The following is a 22,091-nucleotide window of genomic DNA, read 5'->3' on the forward strand; positions in this document are numbered from 1 at the left end:
CATCTTGATGGCCTTGTCAATCACCAAAATTGCCGCATGTGATTGTCGAAAAACAAATGCATCCACAACGCGTGACTGTATGGTGTGCATTTTGGGCTGGAGGCATAATTGGGCCATATTTTTTAAAAATGATGCTGGTCAAGCAGTGACTGTTACTTGTGCTCGATATCGCGACATGATTACACAGTTCTTTCCGCCAAAATTGGATGATATTGATGTGTCCAATATGTGGTTTCAACAAGACGGTGCCACATGTCATACAACCCGTGAAACAATTCAATTACTGCATGAGACATTTCCAGGTCGTGTACTCTCTCGTTTCGGTGATCAAAATTGGCCTCCTAGATCATGTGATTTAACACCATTAAACTCCTTTTTATGGGGTTATTTGAAATCACAAGTGTATGTCAACAAGCCCACAACCACCCGTGCATTAAAGGAGGAGATTCAACGCTGCATCATCGAAATTCAGCCACATTTATGCAGAATGGTCATGGAAAAGTTCAACAAAAGAGTGTTATTCCATACATAACCGTATCCTATGTACTTTACGAGTCAATAAAAATATAACTATCAAAAGACTAAAAACGGCGTTTTCTATTTAATTCAAATCTTGTGTTAATTTTGGGACACCCTTTATAAGGTATCAGGAACCCATTGGAACACATAGGGGAATCGTTTATATTGGGGAAGAACTACAGAGAGCTCATACACATCGCCGAAACTTACACGATGGCACGTAAGAGTAATTGAAAGTAGGGAACAGCCACCGCTTTCATAGGTCTGCGACCCTATGTAAGTAAGTACAATATTTGTTTTGCAAAATTGCGATGTATTTATTAATTTATTAAACGAGACGACAGGAAAATATTGTTGCTTTTTAATTTGTTTGCTTAAAAGATTTTCGGGGGACAGTTTTAATAATTATTTAATATATAAATATTAATCAAATTCTGCGTGTTTTGCAAAATGTTTGACTAAGTTGTCGCCGCTAGCACCAGAGAATTCATCGATTTTAGCTGAATTCTTGATAAACACAAATGTAGGCAAGCTACAAATGTCGTAATATACGGCGATATCTTCACATTCATCCACATCAACCTTAAGGACTACAACTTTGTCAGCGTATTGGGTAGACAATTCTTCAAGTCTTGGGGCGATCATCATGCATGGACCACACCAGGTGGCAAAGAAGTCAACCACAACTAATTTGCTTCCTGCAGCTCGGAGTTGGCCTTTGAAATCGAAACTGTCCTCTACTTGGTACACCATTTTGTATAAATTAGCGAACTAAGAACAACTTTACTGAGCAAAGTTAAGTTAAGGACTGGCACGCAATATCCAACGTTTTATTTGAAATAAACGTAAACAATTATCACGTAACAGCAGCTTTTTTCAAAAATTATATAAAAGCTTCGTTCAATACAAAAATTGAGGCCTTTAATATAGTTTGTAATATTCGAACTCTCATTTTACGACCTAAATTTGATAACAAGTTTTTAGAAATGTTGTTATCATACTTGTTAGGAAATTTATTGTCTATAATAATAATTATTTGATTTGCTTCAGTTCTCTTACCCGTCCCCATAAAGTCTAATAAATTTATATGGATAAAAGCTATGAAGCTATATGAATGAGATTTATATGACATAGACATTATGAATCACGTATTCTCAAGAAATACCTATCTTTATCTATACTTAGTACATAATTTCAAAATACATACAAAAATAAAGATAAGGTTGTTTAATAACTCAGGTATATAAATCTTATCAATTCAATTACAGAGCTTGTTGACTGTAAATTGTAAGTTACATTGTTTGTTAAGTTTATTTTTATCTCAAAACAAAACCTTCACAAGTTAAAATTCACCCTTTTTCATGAAATGATAAAATTTCAAAGTTTTTGACCAAGCTTTGAATTTTACGTATTTTTCTCACAATTTATTAAAAATAAGGAACAATTTCGACTGTCTAAAAGCTTGACTTTGAACCTTAAATATTTTAAGTGTATTGCAACAGACTTCAACTAGGTATGGACATTTAAAATGTAAAGAATGTAAACATAAGCATCTTCAAAAATAAACTCACCCCAAACAAGTGTTAAAAATTTAGCATAACATAGCAGGTACAGTCCATACAAGGCTCCAATATGTAAGAAAACTTGTGCTGTCAAATCTGGCCACCTCAATCGTGGCCTATAAACTACACTAGCGTCATCATTCGGTTTGATTGCCGTTTTCTCAGCACGTTCTTTGTAGGCTTCATTCTTTTCATCTTCACTTAAATCTAAATCACTTTGGTTTATTTTATCAGCATCTCGAGCATCTTGAGCTTCTAAGGCTTTATTATTGTTGTTGTTGTTCGTAATTTGAAGACTCCCTGTTCCTGACGATGAGTGTTTTCTATGTCGAAGATTATCACATGAGTTACGAGGACTATTGGTACATTTGTTCGATGAAGTTTCGACTAAATTGTTGCATGTGGCTGGTGAAGAAGATGATGGTGACGATGATGATGTTTGACTTGGGCAAACAGTTGGGGTAGTAGATTCTGAAGGCGTTGAAAGGCACATGTCGTTGTTGTTTGTTATAGTTTGTGGACGGACTACTTTGGTTAAGTTAAGAGGGTCAGTTTCTACTGATGAAGTTGGTGGCATCGCATAGTTTCAATCTGAAAATAAAATAAAATTATTGAACTTAGATCACAAAAAATTTTAAAAGAAACCACTTTAAGGACAAATCTTAAATAACTGAATTAAAAATACTTAAAAATTCCGTTTTACGAGAAAAAAACATTCGTTTTTAATAATCGGAATCTACAAAAGTAACTTGTGGCCTTTGCTACATTTTTCTTTCGACAGAGTTTATTTTTCGTTTGGAAAACATTCCTTGTGCTTTGCATGTATAAATCAAAAGGACACATAATGAAAAATATCGAATTTATGTTATCCTTGTACACATTTATGAATTAGCACACAGTTTGAATGGTGCCTAGCCAAGTAAACTAAAATAGTTACAATTTGTTTAAACCTTTAACAATTAATGAACCCAACAGCTTACATATAGTTTGAGATGTAGGGTTGCAAGCAGGAGAATAAGTAGATGGGAAATGATAAAAGTGATTTATTAGAGATATTCATTTGAAACAAGGTTTTCTTTTGAGCGGTTTCTTTCTGATGTTAAAAAACGAACAAAATTAAAATGTCAATATCTGTACCATAGCTGCGACTGACATATTCTTTTAATGACCAAATTGCTCATTTGATGCTATATTTTCAAGCTTTATAAAACTGCCTTCTTTTTCACGTGGCCTAAGAAAAGACTAAAAGTCATAAATCACAAGACCTAGGTGACCAAATAATACCGTCAGACAAATTTGTCGTTGCTTGTGTGGCACCTCTTGTTAAAAATACACTTCATTCACGTCAATATCATTCGATTCGGCCCTTCAAATTAAAAAAAAAATCTAGTCCCTCAGTACCCCGAGCTTCTCAAAGCAGTTGGAGATAATTTGGTTAGGAGCATGCATTAACTTATCTGTAAGAATTAGTTGAAACAAAAAAGAATGTCTTATGAATCATACCTCAATATCGTCTGCCCTATATTGAAAAAGTAGAGTCTCTAAACTCCACCAACTATAGAGGTCTCAGTCTCGTTACAAAGTTTTCTCTGCCTTAATATTTGATCGTCTAAGCCCCATCGTCAACAACCTGATAGGTCTTTATGAGTGTGGTTTTAGACCAGGAGAGTCCACAGTCGCTCAAATATTCACTGTGTGACAGACCCTGGAAAAAACTCAAGAACATCAAATCGTCACCCACCATCTCTTTATCAATTTCAAGGATGGCAGAATCTGCAGGGACGAGCTGTACAGAGCCACGTCTAGTTTTGACATCCCTGCCAATCTCGTCCGTTTGTGCAGGATAACCATGGGGAATTTGGGCTGATCCATAAAACTTTTTAACAACTTAACCGAACCTTTGGATGTCAAAACTTTAGACAAGGCATAGACAAGAATAGTGCAGCGTTTCCACGTCAACACTAAAGATGCACTATCTTTCAAAAGTCTGTCCAATTGCTGTCTTATGCTGAAGACATTGACGGAACAATTCAGCGTGATGCTAAAGGGACTTTGAGTATTAAAACAGAGCTGTTGTTTAGGCAAAACAAAAGTAAATACTGTCATTAAGGAAGGACCTACAACACCAACGCAACGTCTCGGTCAAAACGTCACGATTGACAGACGCAACTTTGATGTAGTTAAGGAATTTGACTACAAAGCCTCCATTATGAATACAGAAAATAACACCAGTGCTGAGATCAATCCAAGAATTACTCTTTCTAACCGCTATTTCCTTGGGCTAAGACAGCAATTGAATAGTAAAGCCTTCTCTCAAACAACCAAAGTGTCGCTATATAAGACCCTCAACATCCGTCCTTCTATGCGGTGCCGAAGCATAAACTATGACAAAAGCGAATGAAAACACCTTCGGTCGTTTCGAGAGCAAAGTTCTTCACGAGATCTACGGTCTCATATGCATAGAAGGTGAGTGAAGGAGAAGATAGAACTACGAGCTGTACGGGCTGCTTAGTGACATAGACTTAGCCAGATGGTTAAAAGTCCAACGACTTAGATGGATTAGTCGCGTAGAGCAAACCAATGCTCCAGCCCGGAAAGTCTTTGAATCCATACCCACAAGACAGCACAGTAGAGGAAGACCGTGGATCAGGTGGCACGCACAGATAGAAAGTGACCCAACTTGGAATCCGCAACTAAAGACATCTAGCTAAAGACCGAACTAAATGTTGAGGCTCTAGTTCACACAGGACTGTAGCGCCACCTTAAGTAAGTAAATAAGATCAATCCATTTCAACTTTTTTTTGTACTAACTTCTTATCTCTTAAGACTTCTTACACAGACAAGAGAAACTTGTATGATCATGCCGAATGCAAGAAATAGTATGACTAGCCTAATTTACAAATAAAAAGAGAATTAAAGTCTATGGGGACCATGTCGTACATTTGTATATTTCTCTTGTCTGTGTTTCTTATCTCTTTCGATTTTCGTAGTTTTCAAATTCTTTCAGAATCCTGTTAAGATTTGTTGTTGTTTCCTACTCAAAAACTTTCTGCGAATTAAAAATTTGATGATGTTATTTTGACAATCGTACAATAATTGGAGTATTTGTACTATTTGAACAGATTTCAAGAATTCCAATAAAGATTAACTGCCAATTCTACTTTTATCACTTTTTACAGATTAAATTATGTGTTTATTTGGTTTATAGAAAATTGTTTAAGATGTTTTGCGAATAATCTGCCAATACTGGAAGGTCTTTTAATAGTGTATACGCCACTTAAGTACCTATGAAAAGTGCGGTGTAAAGTCGTTCTAGAACGTCTTATTAAAAAGATCAATGAGAAATCGACAAATCTGTGTTATCGTCAAAACTGCAGCAAAAATGTTCTCAGTTGTTTTTGAACGACTCTCAAGGTTTTGATTTTTCAAACTACTATCTTTTAACAGCTGTTGAAATTGTAAGACTAGTTTCACTATTTCCGAGGAGGAGAATAATTGTTTTTCGGTGGTTTATATTTATATTAAATATATTTACGTTTAAATTTATATTAATACTTATACATGATACAATTTATAGTAATTTATTTAAATATGCTTACAAACAAAATTGTTGTATGGTGACAATGTAAATTTAAGTAACGTTTTGTAACTTTACATTCCCAACTACGTTTTGACAAAAGAAAAATTACCTTAATAGTCTTTTTGTGGCCGCAATGTCCTAGTTTTTTACTTATGTAGAAAGGGACACGCAAGTTCATAATTAAACACCAACCGGATGTCCATGGGTTGCCCAGTGCAATGATTTTTGTTTGTTTTTTATTATTATTCAGGGTTAATTTATGCTTATTGGGTTTTGATGGTTTTGTGTTATGAAATTTCATTGAATCAAATGACCAAGAAGGTCGGACGAACTTACTCTTATTGTAACTCAAATCAGTGATATATAAGATATAAGAAGAAAAATTACATATCAAGCAAAAATAAATTCAACATGCAATTCTTTTTCTTTTAATTTAACATTACTTTGGCAAACTGTATTGTTAAGTTTTTACAGATTCAATAATTTTTTTTTAAATCCAATACTTTCTCTTTGTAATATAAACAAAAAGTTGAACGACTTATATTTCCCAAATTGATAATTTTCACAATTATTGTAGCAAATATTTCGTTACACAAAACACGCAAAAACTTTATCTGCTTGTTTTAAAATTACAATTCACGCTTTTTGTTTATGGAAATAAACCCCATTGTTTAATATAAATAACTTCACGTGAGTAGGTACAGATTACCGATAAGCATAAGTCGGTAATTTGATTTTATTTTCGGTAGGGTAAATAGTCATTTCTTTTGAACGGACTTGTGAGTTTAATTTGTTTGTTTTTGAAACGTCAAACTCAAATGGATTTTTATACCCTTGTTATGCTAAAAACTCAGTGCGCATTAGAAAAAGGAGGAAGGTTTGTATATTAAGGACTTTTTGGTGTTCCGGTCAGTCACACGCATTTCAATACTTAAGTATCTCAGATAGCATAGCGGATAGTCAACCGAACGCGAGCAATGACAGAGAAAGAGAGTTTGGTAAAGCATTTTACATGCGTGTTGTAAGGCTAATGAAGAAATCCCTTTTCTTGAAAATCGATCTGTCAAGGGTATAGTAAAAAAGGAGAATTCCTGGAGGCACTAGTATTAGGGTTGAATTAAAGAAGGAATTTAACTTGCATTTTACTGTAGAATAATCCGTTGAAATAACTGTAAGAAACATTTGAAGTCGACTATGTTTGAGCATCATAAATTAAACACCGATTATGTCAGCAACTTTAGAGGAATCAGTCTAGTTTACATCGCTTACAAAATATTCTCTGCCGAAATATGTGAACGTAGAAAGATCATCATCAACCACTTTGTACTGCTATGACCTTATCAGTATGGTTTAAGACCATTCAAGTTCACAGTCGATCAAATATTCAATGCCGCTTATGATGGCATCTACAGAAAAGAACTGTATAGAGCCATATCTAGTTTGGCATTCTTGCCATTAAAAATTCGCGATGCTGCATAAAGGTTGGAAACAACTTAACATAACATTTCGATGTCAAAAGGCTTGGTGATGCGCTCTCATACGATTTGTTTAAAATCATCCTTGAATGAATAGTGTAGAGCTCCCACATCAACACTAGGTGCACTATATTTCTAAAGTCTGTACAATTACTGGGATATGCCGATGATCTTGACAAAATCGGAAGAACTCAACGTGATGTCAATGCGGCTTTGGTGAGTATTGAAGAAGAGTAAGTAAAAGTGGGCCAAGAAAAGACCTACGAAGTCGTAACTCTGAGGAAGTTAAAGACTTTCGATACCTAGGCTCCGCTATTAACGCAGAAAACAATATTAGCGGTGAGATGAAACGAAGAACTACTCTTGATGCTTACCGCTGCTTCTATGGGCTAAGAAAGCAATTGAGTAATAAAACTCCTTCTTAAGAAATCAAAGTGTCTCTAAAAAATACTCTCGTCATCCCCGTCTTGCCTTACGTTGACAAAAGCGGATGAAAAAATTAAGTTTTTCGTGCGAGTGGAAGAGAAGATGGGACGATGGTCAATGGCTTTACCGACTGTACAGCGACGTAGAATTAGAATTAGACTGAGATGGCTGGATTATTTAGAGCGCATGGAAACCAATGATATCGCCCGGAAAGTCTTCAAATCAATACCCACAGAATAGAGCAGTAGAGGAAGGCCGTGTACCAGGTGGAAACTGATCTTACCAACTTGGGTGTGCAACTGGAGACATCTAGCTATGTTACCGAGCTAGATGGCAAAGTTTGTTGGGTGAGACCCTAGTTCCATAGTAAGATTATGTTATTAATAAATATGTAAGTACAAACTTTTTTTATTGTAATACTATTCAACAGACTTAGGTAAGTTGATGAAGGACCCGTCCAGAGATTGACTCAAGCTATGGACGTGCATTTAATAGATTTATACATTACCAGAGATAGAATCAATAAAAAAGTCGATATCAATACAAAATTAAATAAATAAGGTTGCGCAACAGTCCGTTGAGAACTAGAGCCTAATGACTTACAAATCTTAACCATTCCTGTGTGCGAATAATACTTTCAGGGAATCCAAATGGGTTATTTGAGAAAGCACTTTTCATGACAAGAATTATTCTGGGAGAATTAAATTCCTCGCAAGAGGTAAAAAATTTAAGATTACATAGGCAGTTCGGTCCCATTCGAACACAGCCCTACTGAACCGAAGGAGCTCTTCTTCGCCCTATGCCATGACGTCCCGATTGTACAGGAGTCACCTATCCACGGTTCGTCGTCTGACGTGGTAGATTAGCGGAACTGCCAATCTATCCTGTATCAGACCGCATCTGTTTAAAAAGAGGAATGCCTATGGGGGAATGAAGGCGCTTAAGCGTGAACCGTAAACACTTCCGCCGTACCGTCTTCATCTGGGAAGGGGACACGTTGAACCACAGGACAATCATAACCGATCATCGGCCGTATAAGGCCCATGTAGCAAATTACCTTCACTCTGGGGTCAAGCCGACTGCTGTAAAACAGCCGTTTCGTCAGAGCGATTGCTACTCTGGTCAGAAAGGCATTTATATGTCTGTCGAAATATTAATACTTATCTAACCAGATACCGAGTTACTTCACCTCACTTTTGCTCGCTAATCGCTGCCCGTAAAGATCAACGATGACCATCTTGCGCCAATTCTTGCACTTATCGCTTATGGCTCTAGCCAACGGAATCCGGAACAGAATAGTTTCCGACTTCTGGACATTTATTTTCAGTTTCCAGTCGTCACAATATCACTGAATCTTGTCGAAATCACGCTGGAAGAGAATTCTAATAACCTCAACCTTTCGGGCCGTTCTGTAAGCAATTAGACCGTCGGCGCAATTGCCTTTGTAAGACTACCTATCAGATAGCTGGTGTAAATGCTGAAGAGAATCGGCGAATTCACCGCTCCCTATTAAAGACCATTTTTAATTAAGAATGTTGTGGTAGAAGTTACATTGCCACTTTTGACAACAAACTTTCTACCGTTAAGCATATCATAAAGTATATACACCAATGGCTTGTTTATGCCAAGCCTGCTCAGTTTTAGGTATAGGCCCTCTAACCATACGGTGTCAAAGCCTTTTCCAAATCAACCAGAACAGCACCCGTGCATTGTTGTTTTGATTTATTCCATTGGATATCAGAAACTAGTTTAGACGCAGCATGCATTGTATCAAGACTTTGCTGATGATCGGAAGAAAATTTATCGACGGAAGATTTGACGGGTTGGAGTGGTGCTTTCCCTTTTTCAGGAGAGGATGAACCACAGCGGTCATCCTCTCCCGAAATAGAAAACCTTATCAAATGCCTTTGAAGTGGTAGTAAAAGTTTTGTTAAGTTGCTTGGTAGCTAACAAATTTTTTTCCTTTCAACATTTTCTCAAAAGTCTTATTTTATATTACCAAAACTTTTACTTGATTTTGAGCAAAGTATTTTAAGTACAAAACGTAAATTCTTATGATTTGGGACTACTTTGATCACAAGGTTATCAATTTTTTCCTCTGTTAAAATCATCAAAAATTCATGTTATTTGTGTTCATTATATTCTGAATACGTAATTCCAACACCTATCTAACTTACCTTCCCACTCCTACCTCCTCTGAGGTAGAAGTCGTACAAATGTAGATAACGACTCAGCACATTCAAATTACTATCATATACGACAAAAAAGTATCTAATATTTGTACATTTAAGGGGAGTTTCAGTTACTACCCATTGTAATTAATTATAGTCGAATATGCGTATTTACTATTTTTGATATTGTACTCGTATCTTTTACATTTCGCTCAAAATGTATCTCACTCAAATACGAGCATGAGTATTTGAGCTTTCACTCTATGCTCAATTTTACAGAGAAGCTCGCTGCTTGTGTGGAGTTACTTTTTCATTCATTTAAAAGTGAAGAGGCATTGTTTTCGTGGGATGATGATAAGGCTAAGATGTCAACATTTTCCGAGAACAGTAAAAAGCTACATACCCAGAGGGTATAGTTTTTCTCGAAACCTTTCCGTAGATACTCTAATTCAGGCGGTGACGGTATTTTAGTGTTTACTTTAAATTTTATAACAACTTGTAGAATATTTTAATGTGCATTTTTAATAGACTAAACAAATGTAATAAATTTATAGTTACGTTACATAAAATGTGGAATTTAAATTCCATGATGTCACGACGCTAGATCAGCTGTTTCTGTTGGTCTAGCATAATGTTGTTTTGAATCAAGGGCTATAGATATTTATTGTTTTTATGTAAACAAAAAACATAAGCTGACCTTCATAAATAATTTATAGTGAAAAAGATAACATTCTGTGTGTGTTTTTTTATAGTTTTTGTATGGATTTTTCTTTTAAATTTAAGATGCGGATATTCGTGCTTAGGCTCATTATTTGTTTGAAATTAAAAGCGATTAGACTTTATTTTTGAATTGATTGAAAAATAACCAGTGGAAAGATAATGAAAATGGGGGACAAACAAAACAAAAGGGTTATTATGATGAAAATGTTTATATTTTTTTAATTATTACCTGCTGAAGATTGCGATAAGAAAGAAAATATAGAGCACAGTAATAACATGGGCTTCACAACGTCCGTGTAGTTAAAAGAGTAATGTTAGAAATATTAACTCATCAGTTTTTCAATAGAAAAACGTGAAAATTAGAAGATTAGTAAAAATGGACGATTCAGAAGCCACGATGCGACTCACACTGATAACTTCCCATCTGTGCCTATCGGTCGATCTTTTTTAAGAAGTTTTAATATCAATAATTTGTAAACCTTTTTTTTCTCATAATACTTGAGATTATTGTTCTAGAAAACAATTCACACGGCTATTTGTATGAAGGTAACTTCGTTAGATACGGTACAGTCATTTGAACAGACAATCAAGCGTTCCGCCGAGCTATCTATTTGAAAGATCCAATATGTCTTTCAAAACTCAAATCTCAAACCGTTGACGGATAATATTTTCCACCTCATTCGTAATTCAAAATCCTAAACTATTGATGTGAAAACGAAATTCTTATGTTTCGTAATCAAATTTTAAATATGGCAAGCCAATAGAGAACCCAAGTATAGTTATAGAGCTTTTAGCTTACTAAGCACATTAAGTTAAATTTTCGAAAAAGTCTTAAGGTATCGCCTTTTAATCCCTGTTGGGGAAACTTATGTATGCCCTATTGAGCAATTCGCAGGTCACTTCACTAATCATCAAATGCATAAAATAAAGCAACATTTTTAAAAGAGCCTTAATGCAAGACAGTTTTTTTTTCTAGACATTGAAAAAGCCTTTGCTACAATATGGCATGACGGACTCACATATTTACAAAGTATATAGTTCAGTTTGACTTCCATGACTTTATCAAAATTGTTTAGAATTTTTTAATTAACAGACATTTTTTTGTTCACACTCTAGTTGTGAAGTATTAAATACATGATATTTGTTACAAAGTTCCACAAGGTTCTATTATTGGACCCATTTTCTTCAATATTTTGATGTCAGATCTACCTCATTTCGAATATAATACCGAATTAGCCATGTTTGCAGATAACACTGCTAACTTGGCTTCATGATGCAGCTAATGTCAGTCCACTTAAATTTGTTCTTTTCAAGCTACAAGACAAGATTTTTGAAAGACGTTGCGATTTTCGTATGCTTGGGTTTCTGTGCAGTTTTAGTTTGTAAGTATTACATAAGGGTTTTTACTTGTAGTTTTTGCCCTCCAATATCATGTCTTCTATTACTTTGTTAAAATGGTCTTTAATTTATTTAATATAGGTATGAGAGATAATATTATATAACTCCAACATTATGTATTCAATTAAAAAGAAAGATGTTAACTTTAATATGCAAATAAATGAAATTTCAAACAAACAAAAATTAAACTTGAGTCGTAAACCAATTTTTGTGGATTTCGTAAGTTTTCGTGTTTTGTTGAAAAAATCAACATTTGAATTTTTCAAATTTTAAAGACTGATCCTTCATATATTTTTGAAGTATTTGAATTACTCATCAGTTTTTATTGACTGACTTAATCATGGCTATCCTAAGATTTCGTACAGCTACAGTTCTAAGATCGAACAGAACAACACAACCCCCAAATTCATCATCGCCAGACTAAAGGATCCCACGAAAGAAAGATACGAGCTGGAGTCCTTGTATCGCATGAACAAGAGAGAGGTTAACCGCAGTGTGCGCCGCGACAAGCATTGGTGCAAGAAACAGTAGATGCTGCAAACAGGTGCTACAGCTGGACCGTTTACAGAATAATAATAAGCAACACCTGGTGAAAGAAGTAGACGGTACCAAATGTGATAATTTTGGTGGATGAGCAAGTCAGAAAGTGGAAAGAACACTTTACATCGGCTTTAAACCGAATGTTTGCATCATCAAGTGAACTGCGTGAAAAGAAACCTAGACCACCGAAAGCTTCCCCCATGAGTGGAAGAAGGGAATTACTGTCCCAAAAAAGGAGATTTTACAACGTGCGAAAACTGGAGAGGATTTTGCGTTCTAAAAGCCGTTGCCAAAATAGTAGCATAAGTTATACTGGACCGCACCAGAGAACATCTTGTTGCCACACTCGATACCAAACAAGCAGGATTCCGCGCTGGATCCTCCTGTATTGATCATATTAACACTCTGCCGACCATTATTGAACAGTGTGGAGAGAGAAGCAGAAGTTGTGAGGCTGAAAATGCATTCCGGTAAAACAAAAAAGATCAGCCTCAGAACCCGACCATCCTCTCAAATCAATATTTTCTCGCAACCGGTGGAAAATGTCGAGAGCTTTCAATACCTTGGAAGTTTTGTCTCCATCAAAGGGGGAACCGAACAAGACGTCATCTGCCACATCGGCAAAGCAAAAGTGGCATTTGGTATGTTGTCAAAAATTTGGAGGAATGACTCTATCAGCTTAAGAACAAAGCTACGGCTGTTTCACACTAATGTCGAATCTGTGCTTCTTTATGGGTGCAGCACTTGAAAGGTTACTTCAGCCATAACATGAAAGCTACAAACCTTAGTAAATAGATGTCTTCGTAACATCCTAAGGATTTTCTGGCGAAACCGTATTTCAAATAAGGGTCATCAAAAAAATTCAGGTCAGGAACCTATAGAATGAATAATACGAAGACGTGGCAATATATTGGACATACGCTTCGAAAAGGTAACGAATGCATTGCAGGCCAAGCAATATTTTAATTCTAGGATCGTTGAAACGTCGAGAAATGACCATTTCAAATAGACAAATCAAACCGCGTACAATAGCTTCATATGGGAAATTAATAAATTCTAAATTATTAAGTAAAATGTCATTACTGAAGATTTTATTGGACAATTCCGATCAAAAGTATGCAGTCTTGTTGTGAGTTTCGGCTAACAATTGATAGTTGAAAAATGTTGCTAGTTGACCTTGACATCATGAATTTAAAAATTAACAAACTTTGTACACGTATTTAAAAAACGTTTTCGTTATTTTCAAAGGCCCAATTATTCACAATAAATAAAACATTTACTTAATTGCTTATATTAAATGTTGAATTTTAGTCTTTGACGTTTGACAATAAGGTTGATACAGAGTTAAATTTTTCAAGACAGGAATACTTATGGAAGTCAATGTTTTAATGTTTGACCCCTGTTGAAAAATCTGAGAACTGCTAGGGAAGAAGCAAAGAAACTACCTTGTCAGTGAAGATCAATTTCTAACATCCGTTTATTATCTAAAACCTTCAAGTTTTCCTTAATGTGTTTTCTAGAGTTTGGCAAAACTTATGGGAATCTTTCGTTAATTGCGAAGCATGAAACAATACTGAGTAGAATAAAACCACTTACTTTTGCTTTCAAATTATAAATCACTGCACTCCACTTCTAATAACTTTTACTCGTTAAGTGTTGAGATTGTGAGCTTGCAATCTAAGTACCTAATGAGTTACTTTGTTAAATGTGCAATCGGTCACTGCACCACACGTGCCAATATGGTACTTCGAATTGAACTTATTTTAAGTGGTTCTACAAACTCGTACACGATGTAGATTGTATGTAGTTTTAAATAATTGTATTTTTATTTAATCAATTTGAAACTATAATCTTTTGCTTTCCGGTTTTCTATTCATAACTTGTTTAATGCTAATCAAAACATTGTATCTTCTATTTTATTTTGTTTAAATTAATAACAATATTTCTATTTCGAATGATAAATTAGATAAAAGTAATGCTTACATAACATTTTATCGTTTTTGTAAACGCAAATACTTTGAAAATATGGCTGTTCCGTGATTCTACTACAGTTTAACTTTTAAAAGTAGTTATAATAATAAATTGTGTTATCTAACACCTAAGTCATGCAAATATTATGTTATGTATATCACCTTTACGCTTTAGAAACAATATAAGTTTGCTTTTAAAATGTTTATGAGAATATTTCCATATAGCAAATCGCACGTAAATCACTTCAAATATAAATACGCTAGGCACGCTTCCAGGCATAATGGATGTCCTAACTTTCCGAAATGCTAACATTGACTCGAATCACTTTATCCTTAAAGCCACGGAAGGTCTCAGTTTCCAAATCTATGGCAAAACAGAAGTGCTGGGAGAAGATACAACGTGGAAGGCCTTCAATTGCAAGAGATCACCAAATCCTTCTCCGACCGAGTCGGAAGTAACCTCTTTCGAAGTTCTCTGTCGCCAACTCTATGTATCGGGAACCCTTGACAACATTGCCAAGAGCATTCAGAGAAGCCGCCAGTAACGTGCTGGGTTTCAAACAGCCACCAACAAGAATCCCCTATTTTGATAAGGAAAAACGTCAGGCAATTGCCGCCGGCAAACAGGCATGCGAACCTGTGAGCAGAAAAGGAGAGAGGAACACCGACTTCTTAGAGGGAAAAAGAAAAACTATGAGAAGCGTGCGGTCGAAGATGTTGAGAGGTTAAAAATCCAAAGTTTAATGAGCAGGTGAAGCGAAATTCAAAAGAAAGCTTGAACCGAAAGCTGCAAAGACGACATGGCAGAATCACAGTCAGTGCTGAGGATATAAAAGGACCACTTATGCAGACTGCATAGTGGCGATGACGAACCGAATTCCGCTGTCAGGCGATGAAAACCAACAATTCCGTCTTCCAGACTCCGTAAAGCCATATCTTATTTAAAGTCTAACAAAGCCTCTGTTACAGATGGCATGAATGAAGAGCTCTTCTTAGAAGCTAGAGATAATTTGGTTAGGAGCAAGCTCCATCTTATCTGTAAGATATTGGCGGAAGAAAGCATGCCCGATAATTGGAAAATTCGATCCTCCAAACTGCACCAACTATGTATATGTAAACGTCTAAAGCCTATCGTCGACAACCTGATAGGTAGTTATCAATGTGGTTTTAGATTAGAAAGTCCACAGTCAATCTAATATTCTATCTATATCTATTCCTGGAAAAAACCCAACAACATCAAATCGACACCCACCATCTCTTCATCGCTTTTAAGGCCGCATATGAGAGCGTCAACAGAGATGAACTGTAAAGAGCCATGTCTAGTTTTGGCATCCCTGCCATACTCGTCCATAAGTGCATAATGACCATGGATAGTTCTTGCTGTTCCATTAATGTTTAAAACAACTTAACTGAGCCTTTCGGTACCAATAATCCAAGGCTCCCTTCGTCAACACTTCTTCCTTTCAAAAGACTGTCCAATTACTAGCATATGCAGATGGCACTGACATAATCAGGCGAACTCAGCGTTATATCAGTAGGAATTTTGTGAGTATTGAGGCAGAGGCTGCAAAACAAAAGTTTACGATTAATGAGGGCAAAACGAAGTACATGCTGTCATCAAGCAAGGCTCTTAAACACCTACGCATCATTGACAGACATAACTTTAGGTTCGAAAATGCTCCGCTGTTTTTTGGGCTAAGGAAACAATTGAGTAGTAAAGCTATATAAGAGCCCCATCACTCCCAACTTACTATACGGCGCAGAAGCATGGACTAGGACAAAAAAGGGTCGTTTCATTGCCACGATCAAAGTGACCAAAAAAGCCGAAGGAAAACCTAATTTTTCCTATACACATAAGTATATATTCATTGGTCAATACATTATCTTTTAGTTTCGAGAGAAAAGTTCTTTTCTTGATCTACGCTTCCGTATGCATAGAAAGCGAATGGATTAGAAGATGGAACGATGAGCTGTACAGCTACGAATAGTAAAAGTATAGGGACTGAGAAAGACTGGGTCACTTAGAACGCATTAAACCAAAATGAACTCACCTAGCTTGGAGTACGTAACTGGAGGCATCTAGCTAATGACTGAGCTAGATGCAGAGGTTTGTTGGGCTGTAGTTCACTCTGCGCTTTAGCGCCACCTTAAGTAAGTAAGTAAGCTAACAACGCTTGCAAATTATTGAATTTTATTATCAAAATGCGGGTACGTAAATAAGCAGAGTTGTCAATTGTCCAATGCATCCGGAAATAGTCAGAGCTTGCTGCGGTTTATTGGCTGGTGGCATGGCATGACCGTACTTCTTCAAAGATCCAACTTTTTTTTGCCCAAAATGCAAGAGCTTGACTTGCATGACATATGGTTTCAACAAGACGGTGAAATATGCCACACAGCACGCGCCATATTGGCTTTATTGAGAGACGAGTTCTTTGAACATTTTTTTTCACGTTCGTGACCGGTCAATCGCCTAGATCATGCGAGTTAACAAATTTAGACTATTTTTTATGCGGCTATGCTAAAGCCCGCTTCAATTGACGCATTGAAAGATAGCATCGAATGAAGCATTTATTCGTGAGAAACTGGCCGAAATGTTGGAAAAAGTAGGACAGAATTGGACTAAGCGGATTTACCATTTGAGGCGCAGTCAAGGTCAACATTTGCACGAAATAGTCTTCAAACATTAAATTATATGGATCGGACTATCGATTCAAATCAAGATTTCATGCATTTTTGGAATTGTATGTATTTTTCCTTTTGAAAAACTTTCCTATAGCTTTTATAAAATCAACATTTAAAACAAGTAAGTAACGAAATGCAAAACTTAGTATGACAAGCTAAACTCAACAATTATTTAAATCATTCAATTTTTATGGTTCCAAAGGCTTTAATTTAGCTGCTTCTTTTTAATTTAATCTTCAAATTCTAGAATTGATACTTTCTTTCATTTCTTTGGCTTCTACTCATAAAAAGATAAGTTTATCTTCAAAGCAAAATAATTATCTGTCAAATTACTGTCCATCTTATACAATTGAACACAAAACAATTATACACAATGTTCATAGCCTTCAACTCAAAGACCATGCCATGATCTAACATTAAAGGAGACTTCAGCATTGATTATTATGATTATGGATGATGATGCTGATGGAGATGATGATGGCATATTCCACACTGATGGTAGCCATAGTTTTCATTTTTCACACTCTCGCCATCAGCAGAATGATGCCATGACAACAGATTCATTAAGGCACAAATCAAGAGTCATAAAAATGTACATCATTCACACCTCATACTCATAGTTTTTAAATGGATGACATAATGCTTCGTCGTCGTCGTCAAGTTTCCATCATCAGATAGCTAGAGTGGCAGCTGCAGCTAGACGATTCAATTTATTTTTTGACTTTCTCTTTAGGTCAAGTAATAGTTCAGATAGTCCAACAAAAATATACATAGCTAAACTTCTCTTTTACACATCTAAACACATCATACCAAAACACGAAAAATCTCAAAATCTTTGGAAACTGTGGTTAAACATTTTTGGAACAATAGACTCGCACCTAGTTTTTTTAATTCAACTTGAAACACCCCTCTTTTTATGTATAACAGCAAAACTAACCATTTACGAATTCAAATTTAAAGCAAAAATAAAATGAAAGGGAAACAATCCATTGTTAAATTTTGTATATGTTTTTGAGTTAAGTGAAAATGAAATTTAGGAAAAACTTAGAAATATCGATTTGAGGTCTGTATTTCGAGTGACGCTTAAGCTCTTTAATGCATCCGTCTCATCAATTATTTTCTTATCATTAATTTTAACGTTCATGCATAAAATGATCAATATACTTTGTTACTAAACAATTTTTCATAACAAAATTTAACGAAGTATGTAGTTTGATTGAAATCTAAAATTCTGTTTTGTTTTTGTTTTATAAAAAAAGCTTACCTATGTATACTAACGCCTAAGTTATCTAATATGTATGTTACTATACTCATACACATCACAAATAAATGTACAGAAAATACCCTTTTCAACAATATAGGAAGTTAGATTAACATCAAAATTGAATTATTATTCATGTGTCACCGGCTAAACATTTTGATTAAATTTTTAGATATCAAAACAAAAATAAAATAGTATCATTATCATTGATGGAGCTTAATTTGAATTCAGTGTTCTACTAAAGGGCAATACAAAAACAACCTAATGATCACTCGTAAACACATTTTTAGTCATATTATTCTGATTAATGTTACAAAGTTTCTTTTTTTAACGACTGTCCGACTTTAACAAAATGTACATTCATACTCGTGTAGAAGGTGGAAAAGTAGATATCGGGGTTATTCTATTGGAAATTTAACAACTGCGATTATTAAGAGAAAATTCATAGAAATTTAATAAAACTATGATAAATAAATGAAAGAAAAACAACTTGTGGAGATTTTAAAATTGTGTAAACAAATATGTATGTTTCTGTTTTCGTCAAAATTGGCAGGCATCAATATTTTGACAAAGAAAAAATAGCCCATTTAGTGTCGAAAGCGCAACCATTAATCAATTTGAACAATATAATAATTATTGTTTACAGCAGCTTTCAACAACCTACTCTTAATCACAAGATTAGGTTTTAATTTTTAAAATTTTAATTAATATCTTGTGTTGATTTTTCGAATTAAAAACTTTGGATATTTTTTTGATGTTTCGATTTTTAGCAGATGTCAGGATTCCTATTTTCTTCTTTTACATCTGAAGATCTATTTGGTTTTGCGGGAAATAGCATCAAAATGTGTAGAAGAACATTTTAAAAGAATCTGCGGTGTGTGAAAGTTTATGTTGATTTTAAATGTTTATGTTGATTTTGAATGAATCTTGTTATCGTTAATTAAATTGTAATTTTCATTTTTTTACAAACCAAACAATATTTGTTCCAAAGAAATCTGGTGTCCTCAATTGGTAACTTAATTTACCTAATAAGTCACGTTTTTAAAATATACCTTTCTTTAAGCCTAGGATAAAACGAGACGCTCAATGAAATATTCAACGAGGATTTTGCAAAATACCAGATCTTTATTTTTTAAATACAGTTTGAATTATTTTTTAGTATCTCACTTAGTTTTCATAGATTCTCGTAAGTTAAGAGATAGCTTCTATGCGTTTTCATTTGACTTATTGTTTTGAAAAACCTTATATGCAATATTTTTTGCGCTGCGGATCGGAAATACCCATTTTGGACAGTATTTTTATATTCCATCCGATTTATCCCTTCAGTCGAAATAAAAGATTTTAGAAAGATATCTGTGCCTGCGTGTGTTCGTACATTCGTAAAAAAACTGAACACAAAATTTGTCACCTCGAAAAAAAAATGGTTCCAAAATTATTTAATCTCACAGAAAATATTATATAAAATCCAACAGTCCTTTTTTTTAAATAATAAAATCTACAGAAAATAGTACGCAAGTTTAGTAAAAAATGTATGTTCGGTTCTCGATGTCTCGGGCACAATAGAAGATATTGAATTGATTTCATTCATCCAATTTGTATTTGTTTTTATAAGAAATAAAAACTTTTAAGAAATGGAACTAAAATTATTAAAAATTAGGTCTCAACTAAAAATCTCGTTATCAAAAATAGATTTTGAAATGAAACAATTTCATCATATGTAAAATATTGTTATTCATTTTTAAATTTTTTGGAATAATTTTATTGACAACTTTTATTACAAAATACGAAAACCTACAAACTTTTAAGCAAGACAAATCGATAGACAGGTTGGGATGTTATCAGTGTGGGTCGCATCGTTGGGATGCGACTTTTTTAAATATACGAAAGTTGATGTTATAAGCTTACGGTTTCGTATTGAGAAAAGATAACTACCCAATCTGTCGATTTGTTTGCTTACAACTTTAACAAAATATTTATAACAATAATTTGTGTGAGATAAATAATTTGAATTCAATATCTTTCTTTGTTCTCCTAATATTTGAGTTAAAAACCACTGTTCATCAGTTGTTTGTAATTTGATTAGGTTTTTTGTTGAAAAAGTTGTCAGTTGAATTTTTATAAAAAACAAAATAACTAAAATTACCAACAATGTTTTGCATATAATGAAACAGTTTAAAATTAATTTTTGTAAACGAGAAATTTATTCAAAAACTAATTTTTATCAATTTTAATTGCATTTCTTGAAAATTTAGCACGGATTTGTTGTAGACGTTAACATTCATGAAAAAAAATTACTGTTTGATGTTCATACTAATTTTACTGAATGTTGAAAACTAAAGCTTTTATAAAATGAAATAAGTTTGAATCCAATATCTAAAATTTTTTATTTAGCGGTTTCAAAAGTATAAAGCTGGAATTCGAAATTTGTCCAAACCAATTTTTTGTTTTAGTTAAAAGTCTGACTTTTAAGAAAACGGATCGCCTTACTGTCGCACATCGCATACAAGTTGTTAAAACCCACTACAAAAATATTGATTCTGCCACAGCCACATATCGTGCCTTAAGAGGAGCTTATAGTTTACATAATCGTCTGACTACGGAAGCAATTGCCAAATTGTGAAGAAATTTGAAGAAACTGTAAGGCTTGTGCAAAATCGTTTTACTAGTACCACTAGAAATATGATTGCTGTAAGTGAAAGCGTTGCCGAAGACCCGAATGTGCCGATTCTTCGTTGTTCTCAGGAATAAGAATTGTCTTACTTCACATTATGGCGTATTTTACATCCATATAAAGTCCAGTTCACACAACAACTGAAGCCAGCGTAGATTTGTACGTCGAATGGGTGCATGAACAATAGGCAGTAGACGGCGATTTTTCGAACAAAACTTTCTTCAGCAATGAAGCACATTTTACTCGACGGGAAGGTTAACAAACAAAATTGTCTTATTTGGGGTTCAGAGAAGAGATTAAAGGTCTTACTTCTTCGAAAACGATGAAACGACTGTCACCTTCAATTGGGAGTGTAATGGTCATATTGTTATATAACAGACTTCTTTTTGTCTGCTATTGAAGAATACAACATGGAGAAGATGTGGTTTCAACAAGACGGTGCCACATATAGGAGACATTTCTTCATTTCTTGTCGTGACGATATCAACTGGCCAACAAGGTCATGTGATTTGACACCAAAGAACTTTATTTGTGGGGCTACGCGAAAGACAGTGTTTATGCAGATAAACCTTTAAATCTTGTGCACTTAAAAACCAACATTCATCAATTTATGGCTGAGATACCTACCAATATGTGTCAAAATGTGGTCGAAAATTACCTCTATTTTTAAAAACTTTAGCACTATTATTTTTTTTAGCTCTTTTTTGTAAAAAAAAAACGTTCGGTTTTATTTTTCTCAAAATTATATTTGATATCATAAACGTTATTTATTTTCTTCTAGGAAACAATTATTAACTTTCCATAGGAAGTTATTGTTATGGGTCCGATTTGTCAAATTGAAAATTTTGACATTTATCGACGTTTCAAGGTCCCTAGAGTCGAAATAAAAGATTTTTAGAAAGATCCGTCCGTACGTCCGTATGTTCGTACGTCTGTACGTTCGCGACATTTTTTTCGTCGTCCATAGCTCAAGAACCAGAAGAGATATTGACTGCAAATAAATTTTGTCATACAGACAATAAGAAAAAAAGATGTAGAAAGGGCTCTCACGAAAATTGATTGGGTAGTTTTTTTTACCATAGCAGTTTAAAAAAAGGTGAACATTTTGTTAACTCT

General features: G+C 34.5%; 1 protein-coding gene across 1 annotated transcript in view; it reads right to left on the reverse strand.

Moving 5' to 3' along the window:
• Nucleotides 1-22,091, reverse strand: part of LOC129940151 (acyl-CoA Delta-9 desaturase) — a 31,233-nt gene that overhangs the window by 5,727 nt on the left and 3,415 nt on the right. The window contains exon 2 of the mRNA XM_056048402.1: nt 2,091-2,672. Coding sequence (XP_055904377.1) covers nt 2,091-2,658 — 568 coding nt within the window. The 5' untranslated portion in view covers nt 2,659-2,672. The remainder of the gene's footprint in view (nt 1-2,090; nt 2,673-22,091) is intronic.

The sequence above is a fragment of the Eupeodes corollae genome, chromosome 1 (genome assembly GCF_945859685.1).
Source record: "Eupeodes corollae chromosome 1, idEupCoro1.1, whole genome shotgun sequence".
NCBI classification, from domain to species: domain Eukaryota; kingdom Metazoa; phylum Arthropoda; class Insecta; order Diptera; family Syrphidae; genus Eupeodes; species Eupeodes corollae.